At 45.4% G+C, this 12,693-nt stretch overlaps 1 protein-coding gene across 2 annotated transcripts in view; it reads right to left on the reverse strand.

The window, feature by feature from the left end:
- Positions 1-12,693, reverse strand: part of WHAMM (WASP homolog associated with actin, golgi membranes and microtubules) — a 51,670-nt gene that overhangs the window by 15,108 nt on the left and 23,869 nt on the right. The window contains exons 1-2 of one of the 2 annotated variants that reach the window (XM_044980163.1): positions 5,676-6,425; positions 935-1,108 (exon numbers count right to left, since the gene is read on the reverse strand). In XM_044980163.1, coding sequence (XP_044836098.1) covers positions 935-1,108; positions 5,676-6,419 — 918 coding nt within the window. In that variant the 5' untranslated portion in view covers positions 6,420-6,425. Of the gene's footprint in view, positions 1-934; positions 1,109-5,675; positions 6,426-12,693 lie in introns of those variants that run through there. The other variant, XM_044980165.1, reaches the window with a different exon arrangement.

The raw sequence follows: 12,693 nt of genomic DNA on the forward strand, positions 1-12,693 counted from the left end.
TCACACTGTAACAGGGTACACAAAGATTTAAGAAGCAGAAAAGTGCATTTGTAAAATCCACAAAAATTGGCAGGGGAAAAGTGTGAGTGTAGAACCTGAAAATACTTTAAAAACAATTGAAATCTAGTCTAATATTCCATTTAAGATTTTAAAATAAACAGAACAAAAAAATTTTTCAGAGTTTTGTCCATTAACTGCAGTCTTCACTTCTCTCACCATAAATGAAGCAGCACATTGGAAACTGTAAAGACCTTGTGCATTGATCTTAGACTTTCAATTTGCAGGCCCAATATGGTGAATTAATCATGATGTTGTAGCCCTAACTCAGCACCACTTTGCTTCTGTTAGTTTCACCTAAGACATTATTTTAACACTTCTTTAACAGTGTATTAAAATAAAAAATTAAAGCAATGCATGACTGCTTTCCTTCAAAGTATAATACAATTGCAGGGTACATCAGATACAAAACCACAAAATACTGACATTAGTTGGAATTTTCAAAAGTGAATAAAGAGCACACGTCCTTTTGAAAGTTAATACAACTGCTGTTCTTTTGTTGCTGAAGTCCCTGTAAACTCAGAATACCAGGAAAAATGCCACAGAGCTGAAAGCTTTTTGCTTTAAAAAAAAAAAAAAATACACCATCACACCCACCGTGGGGGAAACTAACCAGAGCATTAAGCGGAAGCCAGTGGATGAGATGCTATTCAAGCCCTTACCACATGGATCTTATACAGGCTATTGACAACAAGTCAGCTTTAACTTTGAATGTTTCAGGTTTTTATCATGTTACTCACAAGTTGATGAACTTGGGGAATAAAGCCAGTAAATATAAATCTTGGACATATTTACGTAATTCAGAATCTAAATTGCACTAGGGGCATATGGAGTATATCACATGCCAGGGAGTTTGATCTCTCAAAGGAAAACCTACCAGGATTTCCAGTCTGTATAATGTTGCCAATTCTCGCATATCTCTAAACGGCTGCAGTAAATATTGGTAGAATTGTGTTGCCATGGTAACTAATTCCTGATAAGCTTCATCTTCTTCTTCATAAACCTTCATTAAAGCCACCATTGTGTCAGCATTTTTATGCTTCTGTAGAACCTAATGGATAAAAGGTTTGTAAGTTAGCATTAGCCGCAGTACGTGCACATTTCTCGGGAGAATGGACAGAAAGAGCACCACTGTTATACCTCAGAGCGTGTGTGTGTGTGGGGGGGGGGGGGTCACCCTTGACATATGTGAGTGGAAAGAACCTGTCATTTATCATTAGATGAAATAGTCAAGATTTCCACTTACAAGAGATGTACTCCAGGCATTCAGCAATTATACCCAGCAGGAAATATCACCAATAACAAACTCGTAATGGTACTAATTGCTGAACATTACATTAGAAGAATGACTACACAATGGTGCCTAGGACATTTACTTTTTATTGTAAAAAAATTCTAAATGTTCACAATGATTTTGTCATTGCCTATTATAAATATGGATGGCTTGCACAGTAAGTAGATGAGACACCCTGGACACTAAGGACAAAGAAGGTATTCCTTAAAATCTCATTCTTGCATCTTCTCCTCCTCCCCCAAGCCTACTAAAAGCCTACTAACGAGAAGTTGATTTTGTATCCGGAGATCTGACTCCGGACACAAAGATACAAATTTTCATTTAAAAATAGAAATTCAGACACAGGCTTTTATTCTTGATAACTTCCGGAGCATATTATAGTTATATTCCTAAAGATGCAGTATCAGAATGGCATGTATGAACCTTTAACTTAATCTTAACTATGCCAATAATATGTATTTTGATTTTAAATTCTTTTAGGGAGGGACTTCCTCTTCCTACATGTCTGTAATGTGCAGCCCAGTCTCATTTAAGGCCTTTAAGTGCTACTGCAATATAAATTATGTTTTTTTCAAAGTTGCAAATGTAATAGAATGCCAATAGATCAGTGCATATTAGTCGCTCGTCACAAAATCATGACATTTGCATGACACAATGTAACCCCCATTTATTTTTCTTATTTTGGGATGTTTGGGCAAAAGACAACCAAACTTTTTAACAATTTTGTGTGTTGCCAGAGAAAAACTGACAACAGCCCAGTCTGTGTGCAATTAAGCTGAGAAGGGCTCCACAGGGAACCATCATCCTTACCTAGAAGGATGCTAGTTGTGATACCAAGCCTCAAAGTGTGGAAAGGAGGGAAAAAAAAAAAAGAGGAGATACTCAGGAATGTGACAGGGAAACGAAATCTTCTATGCAGAGAGGAAAAATAAATGGGAAATGTGGACCTGACCACGTTGCTATTGAAAGAGGTGAAAATCCTCACCCTGTTCTGGCTACTTTATTCTGGGTAAAAGGGGTGGAGAAGCTTCAAAGGGCCCTAAAAGCCTCAGTTTCAGATAGGAGAGAATTGCCCCACTGCACGCCTCACAGGTGCTGACACAGGAGGGGCCTGTTAGGGGCAATGCCACACAGTCCTGCTGAGATTCCAGGCAGCGCCGGGGATCATAGGGCTGCCCCACGAGGCTGTTGTAACTAAGATGGTCCCCCACGAGTGACTTGCAGCAATTTAATGATCTGTTTTTTTTCCATTGTCCAAGCCAACGAACAATAAAGTTGGACTGAATGCACAGTGGTTAGCTTCATTCCTGATTCTCACGTACAAGGTGGGGGCGATGGAGTTTCATGTCACTGCTGGTGAACGTTTATAATTGGGAGGAAATAATCAGTGAATATTAAAGACTACTCATGAGAACATTTTAATTCCTCTTAAGTTTTGTAAAACCCTGCAGTTAGAAGACCTAATTTTCTTTTAATAGAGTCTGGCTGACTGTTAGCTCTAACGGTTCAGTTGGCATTGCTATAATTGCAGGAACTCCACTTTGGAACAAAAATAGATGAAGTTTCTATATATTTCCATGCGTCTTTGTTGGGCCCATTGTACGCTGGAAAGGAAGGTATTACACTTCTGATTGGCGCAGTAGATAGAAGCAGGATATATTTACTCTTGCCTCTAGTTCCATCTACACTGGCACTACCACCATTAATGGAAGGACTTGGTTATAAACACCAGAAGGATGATCTTGTATTTAAGACAAGTCAGGAAAAGGCAGTTTTATCGATGGCTTTGCTCTAGGCGTCCCTTGTTACCTGGGGGAGAACAACAGAACCTCAATGTCCTTACCTCTAAAATGCATATAAACAACCCACCTTACAGTTGCATTAATTTGCAAGGCCACTAGAGACAATAGTGCTGTTTAAGGCATCCCCTGACATAGCTAAATTATTGTCCCAGATTGCAGTAGAGGTGGAACTGAGCCATGGTTTAATTATGTTCCCAAAGCATGCTAAAGGCCTGCCAAAGTCCAAGGCTGTTGCATGGATCAGGAACACAGATTTATGCAGTGTTCACTCCAACTTAACGGAAAGACTCAGCTGTGCTTTAGTTGGGTCAGGAGGCGGATAGGTTGATTCTGGTGATCCAGTTACAGTCCTTTTTACTTATTAAAATGTAAATAGCATCTCATGTGAGGAGTATGCATAAACATTGTGTGTCATTCTGGAAAAATTTGATTATTGTGTAGATAAACAATGATGCATCGGGTTGTGTGAAACACAAGGCCAAAAGCTGACTGTTTAAACCACCTAAAAAGTATATTAAGTGTCCTAAAAAAACCCACGTCTTATTGCTGTTAGGAAGCAGAATTTAGTTACGGCAAAGATGGTTGTGTGGATGCAGCATAATTAGTCTTGACAATTGTTTTTAAAGGCTGTTTTAAGAGTTATATCTTATCTGCACCTAGGTTACTAGGAACCATTTTTTAAAAAGTGATTTCTTAACACTGCTGAAAATATAGCTGTGACTCTAACATACTAAGGAACAGACTTTCAATAGTAGTGCCTTGAAGTAAATAAGTATCTTTTTTTGTTTGTTTTAATTGTCTGTTCATGAATCATAGTTGGCAGTTTTTCAGAAGGTGCTTTTATATGTATAAGAAATAAGAACTTGGTGTATAAACTAATGGTGATACAACTAGGCCAAAATCTCACACTTAGGCATCCATAAATCAGATATTTGGCACAGGCACAAGGCCACTTAGATACAAACTATAAAATCTTCAGTTGTGTGCATGTACCAGTCACTATTATACATACATTAGATGTTCACAGACTTTTTGGTGGGGATGTAGTTTTAAGATTATGCAGTGATTAGTTCACATTAGTTTGTGCTCTTATTTTTGGTAGACATTCTATGGGCACAGGTGGTGGATATTCTTAGTTGAGGCATGTTTAAAAATATATATAAAAAACTTTGAGTATCTTGCACAATACTTTTTATAGGACACTTGAAACTCACTTTCATTCCATATTCTTATAGACATGGCCTTTGGAATGACTGACATATTCAGAATACCTGAGCTTGGTGGCTTAGCTATTTTTGGATATACAAGTGTTTACTCATGTAAACACAAAGCTTAACACTAGTCCAATATTCCACAGGGTCACATCCACATATTTACACACGCTCCAAAACATCGTTCTAGCATCAGACTAGATGACAGGGTGGAAGAGGATGCATTACTGATTCAATTAAGAAGTCACCATAATTTAAATATTTACTAAAACAATGTATATATTGACTGATGAAGCACAATCTAGAAAAAATGGCATCTTCTGGAGAGTGTGGTTGAATCAATAGAGCTATGGGATAGGAGTAAATTAACACTATGTCCAAATTTGAAGGGTTGGGGTCCAAATGAGGCATCCCAAAAGAACAGTGTGGTGCTTTCACTGTCCCATTAGATAATCAGAAATACATGAATCTCCTTCAGCAGATGCTCTTATAGTGACATCACCCATTCATGCAGAAATATAACATTCTACTAGGAGCCCAAAAGGGCACATGAACAGGTTCCACCCGTGGTATTACTGATCCTTGCCTCATGGAGACAGCTACTGTATTTTAGTCTCCAGTGAAACAAGGTATAAGTGACCCATCTGTATAGTTTGTATATCAACTTTGAAAAGCTCTTTGGGGCTGAAAAGTGCTATGTAAAAAGAAGTAGAGCTCAGAGCCCTGTGTGCATTAGGATATTGGTCTAGAGAAGTGCAAAATTATGTTCAAAATCAGGCTAAGCCTGCCAAGCATTGCTGAAATCACTCAATCCCTTTCAGGGCACATGGCTCTATTTCATGGTGACCATGCAAAAGCCATCGAATTTCACATGTTCCCCACCCAAAATGGCAGTTTTGGCTATTGGTCAGTTTTAGCCTGAAATACAAATTAAAGCGAACATAAGAACGGCCATACTGGGTCAGACCAAAGGTCCATCTAACCAAAGTAGAAGTGGCTTGTACTAACCCTACCAAAACCACCACTTTTGGGCTGGAGGCCTCACTAAAGGCCTGCGGAGGAGTCTGGGTTTCCCATGTGTTCAGGCTTCACCCACGGGCCTGTGGCTGGGTTATTAATGGTAATGCTGGCGCCTTCGGAGCTGGGAGGGGCACTCGGCACAAAGTGCCACCTCCCCAAGGCCACACCGCTGGCATGGAGACCATCCCCACACCTCCTGGGCACCTGCCCTACGGGGTCTCAGCACCAGCCCCTCAGGGTACCTGGGTCCCATCGCCCCCACCCCCAAACACCCAACCCAGGCGCCTGTACCCTCCGCAGGGCCTCCTTGGCCCGGACCAGGTGCCCCTTCAGGGCCTTCCTGCGGAACTCGTGCAGGTTCTCGAAGTACTCGGCCTCCTGCTGCTGGTCCTGGGCGAAGAGCGAGTCCAGCACCACCCTGCGGCCGCACAGCTCCAGCGCCCAGCCCAGGTAGCGCTCCAGCCCGCGGCACAGCGCCTCCAGCTCGGCCTCCTCCAGCACCGGCCCGCTGGGGAAGAGCAGCGTCCACAGGCTGCCGCTGCTCTGGCCGGGCAGCACCGGGGGCAGCGGGGGGAAGCAGGGCTCCAGCCGCTCGCTCAGCGCCGCCAGCTGCCGGTGCACGCCCAGCAGGGCCTGCGCCGAGAACAGGCCGGCCCAGCTCTGCTGCTGCTCGGGGGCCGGCGTCTCCTCGGCCCCTTCCCCGGCTGCCGGGCCGGCCGCCCCGCGCTGCTGCTCCTGCAGGGTGCGGTTGTGGCAGGTCACCGCGAACTTGCTCTCGATCTCGTTCCAGCCCACGAGGAAGCGCAGCTTGTGCGGCTCGGGCTCGGCGAACGCGTTCTCCCGGATGGCCACCCAGCCCTCCAGGCTGTCGGGCTGCGGCTCGGCCTCCATGGCCCAGCCCGGGGCAGGCGGCTCAGAGCCCGGCCAGGCTGCCCGACCCGCCGCCCGCGGGCGCCTCTCGCTGCCCCGCCAGCTGGCCCCAACGTTCCGCCCCCCGCTACTGGGAATCGCCCGGAGCGAAACAGAAAGTGACATTTCCTAAAGGGCAGCCCGGGGAGGGGGGGGCAAGTATGCGGGAGGGATATACGTCACCAGAGCCTCTGCTTTTGATTGGTTCCTTGGCCTGGGGGCGGAGCCAAAGAGTTGCCCCAGGAAGTGGAGCCCATTGAAAAACAGACGCTCCTGGGAGGCGTAGTCAGCCTGTGCCTTTAAAAGGAGGGGCCGCCAGGCTGGGATAATTGGTCGCACTTGAAAAAAAAGTAAACACGCAGACATGCACACCTCTCTCCCTCTTAAATGTAGTTAACATTCCCTGATTTAAACCAGAATCACAAAGGCAGTTGATCTGAATAATTAGGGTGACCATACTTCCCTATGCTACCTACGGGACAGTGGGTAAAATTACTCATATTCAAAAGCGTTCAACGGCAATCAGTCAGAGCTGTGCAGTAGAAAAGTTCAAATTAACATCAAGTTGACTGAGCCCCTGTCAAAAAGAAATACTGTGTAGTTGGATTCTTTTTATTTACCTGCTTATCTGTAAGGCTTTAGGGTTCACAAGAGGAGGGGTGACACACACACATACCTACCCCCCCTCACACACACACACCCCTACTCCTCTCTCACACAGGATAGTGACCAATCAACCCGAACCTCCCTGCCTGGCACTCTCCGTTCTCCATGCCTGGCTGGGCCCATGGGACGGACCCGCCTCTCCTGGTACCTGGCACTGCGTCTTCCCAGGGCAACATGTGTGCGGGGGGAGGGGGGAGCACATAGGGTCACATGCCCCCGCCCAGATTTCTGTCAGGGTTCACATCAGAATGTGGCCAGCAACAGCCTTTCAGCTCTATGCAGGAGGGAAGGGACAGGAGCTGCTTCCAGCTGCAGGCGGGGGGTGAGGGTGGGGTGTGTGTGCGTGTGTGTAAGGATGGCCTGATCCATGTCTTTGCAGAGCTCATCTCTACTCTCTCCCTCCCTTGTGGCTGGAAGCAGCTTGTCCCTTCCTGCCCACACAGTGTGGAAAGGCAGCTAACACTTCCAGGCTACTGCTGGCTTCTGATACAACCCAGCCACCTCCTGTCCCCTGGGTACAGCACAGGCAGGAAAGTGATAAGCCCTAAGGATGCATTGTGCACCAGGGCCCAGGAACCTGACTGCAGGGGCTTCAGCAAACATGGCCAGAGAGGTGGCTCAGCAGGGGATGGTGCCTAGGGGATGGAGTATGCCACAGAGAATTATATCAACGTAACACTGAGAAATTATGCTCAGTCAAGAATCATGAAATGCATAGTCACTTCCACAATCACACTATCTTAGCATTAGTTTGACCATAGCTGAAACACAGCCATCTCTCATCCACTGCTTCAGCTTCTCCTTGAATGGTCATCTCACTGTCTTCCTCTGTAGTATTCTACCAGCTTTCCCTGTGACACAAGCAGGGCCGGCTCCAAGGCACCAGCATTCCAAGCTGGTGCTTGGGGCGGCATTCTGCAAGGGGCAGCAGTCCCCCCTGTTTTGCCCCCAAGCAGCGTGCCGAATTGCCGCCTCGGGCGCGTGGGGGGGGAGGGGGCAGTCCGTGTGCCCTTAGTGTGGCAAGCGCGTTTCTGCAGCAGCGGCAATTCGGCAACAGCTTCTATGTTTATCTGTCGGGGGCGGCTTCAGCTAAACATAGGCCTGGTCTACACTACGTGTTTAAACCGCTTTAAGGAGCGTAAAACCGATTTAACGCCACACCAGTCCACACTAAGAGGCCCTTTATATCGATATAAAGGGCTCTTTAAACCGGTTTCTGTACTCCTCCCTAACGAGAGGAGTAGCGCTAATATCGGTATTACCATATCGGATTAGGGTTAGTGTGGCCGCAGATCGACGGTATTGGCCTCCGGGTGGTATCCCACAGTGCACCACTGACCGCTCTGGACAGCAATCTGAACTCGGATGCAGTGGCCAGGTAGATAGGAAAAGCCCCACGAACTTTTGAATATTTCCTGTTTGCCCAGCGTGGAGCTCCGATCAGCACGGGTGGCGAGGCAGTTAAAAATCAAAATAAAGAAAGAGCTCCAGCATGGACCATGTGGACGTGATCGCTGTAAGGGCAGGCAAATCTGTTCTATCAGCGCTCCGTTACAGAAGACGAAATTCAAAATCATTTTTAAAAAATCTCCAGACAGACGCCATAGCAGGGACTCAGCTCACTGCAGCGTGACAAGCGTAACGGAAAGCCAAAGAATCAAATGGACGCTCATGGCCTGGAGGACTCAAGCTATCCCACAGTTCTTGCAGTCTCCGAAAAGTATTTGCATTCTTGGCTGAGCTCCAAATGCTTCTAGGGTCAAACACAGTGTCTGCGGTGGGTCAGGGCATAGCTCGGCAATTTACGCACCCTCCCCCACCCCCAGAAGTGAAAGGGAAAACAATCCTCTCTTGACTCTTTTACATGTCACCCTATCTTTACTGAATGCTGCAGATAGACACGATGCTGCAGCACTCAACACCAACATCCTTGCTCCCCCCTGCCATGGGTGGCTGATGGTGCAATAAGACTGATATCCATTGTCATCATCAGCCTATTGGCACATGGGGCAGTGCAAAAGGACTGGTAACCATGCCGACTAGCATCAGTTAGGTCGATCAAGGGTGCCTGCCCCTAATTTTTCCTGGTAGATGGTGCAATATGGCTGGTAACCGTCTTCATCATAGCAACAGGGGGCTGAGCTCCATCAGACCCCACCCTTCATGTGTAAAGAAAAGATTCAGTTGCCCCTGGACTAGCAGTGGGATGCTGGGCTCCTCTCCTACACACTGCTTAATGTCCTGTCTGGACTATCATAGCAGCTGGAGGCTGCCTTCCACTCATTTCTCACTAACAAGTCACTGTGTCATCACACAAGTGGGGGGACAATGCTATGGTAGCCCAGGAAGGCTGGGGGAAGAACAGAATGAACAGGTGGGGTTGTTGCAGGAGCACCCCCTGTGAATAGCATACAGCTCATAATTTCTGCAGGATCTGACACAGAGCAGCTGTGCTCTCTGGTTATGATATACAGTGGTTCTCTAGTACACTTGCCCATATTCTAGGCAGGACTGATTCTATTTTTAGATACCAAAAAGGAGGGATTGACTCAGGGAGTCATTCCCAATTTTGGCTTTTGCGCCCCTGGCTGGTCTCAGCCAGGGGCACTTATGACAGCAGCAAATGCTGCAGTGCAAAAGGACTGGTAGCCACGATCATCTTATTACCAATTTATGGTATGGTAGATGGTGCAATATGGCTGGTAACCATCTCTGCTGTCATGCAAAAGCAAAAGCATGCTGCTGTGTAGCGCTGCTGAATCGCATCTGTGAGCGGCATCTAGTACACATACGGTGACAGTCACAAAAGGCAAAACAGGCTCCATGATTGCCATGCTATGGCATCTGTCAGGGCAATCCAGGGAAAAAAGGCACGAAATGCTTGTCTGCCGTTGCTTTCCCAGCGGAAGGAGTGACTGACGACATTTACCCAGAACCACCCGCGACAATGATTTTTGCCCCATCAGGCACTGGGATCTCAACCCGGAAATTCCAAGGGGCGGGGAGGCTGCGGGAACTATGGGATAGCTACGGAATAGCTACCCACAGTGCAACGCTCCAGAAGTCGACGCTAGCCTCGGACCGTGGACGCACACCACCGATTTAATGTGTTTAGTGTGGCCACGCACACTCGATTTTATACAATCTGTTTTGCTAAACCGGTTTATGTAAATTCGGAATAATCCCGTAGTGTAGACGTACCCATAGAAGCTGCCGCCGAACTGCCGCAGCCACGGAAATGCGCCTGCCGCCCTAAGAGCCCACTGACTGCCCCCCCAGGTGCGGCAATTCGGCACCTGCTTGGGGCGGCAAAAACTGTAGAGCCGGCCCTGAACACAAGTAGTAGGCCTTTCAGCAGAAACTATCTAATCTGTTTGCCCATCACTTTAGTATTTGAGACCCAGATCCTCAAATATATTTAGATACCTAATTCCCCTTGCTTTTAATGTTGTTGTAGCTGGGGTGACCAGATGTCCTGATATTATAGGGACAGTCCCGATTTTTGGGTCTTTTTCTTATACAGGCTCCTATTACCCCTCACCCCCTGTCCTGCTTTTTCACATTTGCTGTCTGGTCACCCTAGTTGTAGCCATGTTGGCCCAAGATATGAGATACTAGATGGGCCAGGTAATATCCTGGTGGTGGAATAGACAGGTTTTTGAGCTAATCCTAAAGAATAATCCTAAACCTGAAATCTTGTCTCTTCCACCAACAGAAGACAGTCCAGTAAAAGATACTACTTGACTCACCTTGTCTCCCTCATTGATTTCAGTGGTAGTTAGGCATCTAGATACCATTGAGGAGCGGGGCCTGATTGCTTTCCAAGTAAAATCAATAGCAATTGTGAAGTCAGTAATGGAGAGAGATCAATACACTTTACCCAGGATATGTGATAAATATAATTGCATGGAGAACTGGTACTTTACTAATAAAAATCACTAATTCAAAAGGCATTGTCTTGTAGATATAGAAGAGTAAATATAGAGCTGTGTAGAAGTGTATAGCAAGTCTAGAACCTGATTCTGGAAATAATGGGACTAGTTAGGTGAGTACAATTGCTCACATGTGACAATGTTTAGGTTATGCTCTTCAGTGGCAGTCATACACCACTGTTGTGAAGTTATCAGCTCTTACAAATTAAGGCAGGTTGGGCAGGTTCATTTGATGGATGGGAGATTACAATGATGTAGTCACAATTCAGCACTATTTTCTCTCAACCTGAATGTCTCAGCATGGTGTTAAGAGGATGCTGCTACTAGAAATGGCAATTTGGGGATGAAAGATAATACTGGGCTGGGGTCAGAATGATGGAAAGGCTGATAGTACTTTGCCCCCAGTCCCAGAGCCGCTAAAAGTTTCTGCCAAAATCAGCAGCAAAAGAGTTAACAATGTTGATATTTAAATTGTCATCGTTAGCATACAGCATTAATACCCCTTTGATGTAAAAGGAGGAAACCCACACCCCTCTTGAAGCTAGTGTCCCTATCTACCGCTCTGTAGACCCAAACAGCACTGCATCCGTTCAAATTCTGAAGATTGTCTCAGCCTTCATAATTTAAAAAGGAAGCATAAATTATAGAGAAATTTACGGGGACACTAGGAAAGTGCCGGACACAAAACAGTGAAGGGATCACGTGAGAAGAGCAAGTAAAGAACTTGTCTACTTTCAAATGGATACATTTACCTCATAAACAAAACACCACATTTTCCTCCAAATTGAGTAACCTGAAGCATGCATAACATGAAACAGAGACACTGCAGCTGAAATGCAGCTCTGTGCAGAGGGTAAGCACAAGGCTTAACTCCCACTTACAGCTCCTTTTTTTAAAAGGTTAAGTAGGACTTAGGTAGCACAGAGCCCTGCTGTACACTGGTGAATTTCAGCAAACATTCTGTTGTGGCCTTCTAAAATAAGGGCATGCACCATGAGTGCCAGTTTTGCACCAGGATAATTCTGGGGGGAGGGGAGGAATTATTCCAGATTTACACAAGATAATTGAGAGCAAAATTTGGTTCTAATTTGAAAATTAATACAGACAGTCTTGTCAAAATTCCGAGAATGGCTGCAACTAAGGCTACACCATTCATGTGGAAATATTTCCTCTCTGACTTCAAAAATAACAGAGGAGATGCCAGGAGTCTATGCAGAATGAGCCTGGCCACATTGGTAGTTAGTTCATAATTCATCACTTGGTGGACAAACAGCAGGAGTGAGAAAAAATGAGAGGAAGAAACTCAAAAATAAAGTGGAGAATTTTCCTTGCTGGGCCTGTGTGGCCAGTGAAACACAAAATAGATATTTCTGAGGCTGCAATAACTGCACCGTCCTTTTAAACAAAACTATGCCAGTCATTCCAGGCTTATACAAGAGAGGAAATGGGTGAATAATTTGTAAGGCATTCAAGAACTTCTACAATTAATGCTTGCGCTGTAGCTCGTCTGCAAGCTAGAGCATATTACCTATTTCAGTTTCAATTGATTTGTTTGGACACATAAGTCACAAGGGCTACTGCAATCTAAATAATTTCTAATAATTATTATTAATAATAATATAGGGGCTGTTCTTTGATCAGATAAGCCAGTGCACTCCACTTACCTAGCCAGCAGCTGTTTTCTCTGCCATATTCAGCCTCCAGATAGTCTGTATGTATTGGTACAGTATGTTTTGGTACAGTATTAATAGAAATAAATGTATTTAAATATATATACAAATTAATTACTTGTACCATAATGT

This window comes from Mauremys mutica, chromosome 11 (assembly GCF_020497125.1).
Source record: "Mauremys mutica isolate MM-2020 ecotype Southern chromosome 11, ASM2049712v1, whole genome shotgun sequence".
In the NCBI taxonomy this organism is placed as follows: Eukaryota; Metazoa; Chordata; order Testudines; family Geoemydidae; genus Mauremys; species Mauremys mutica.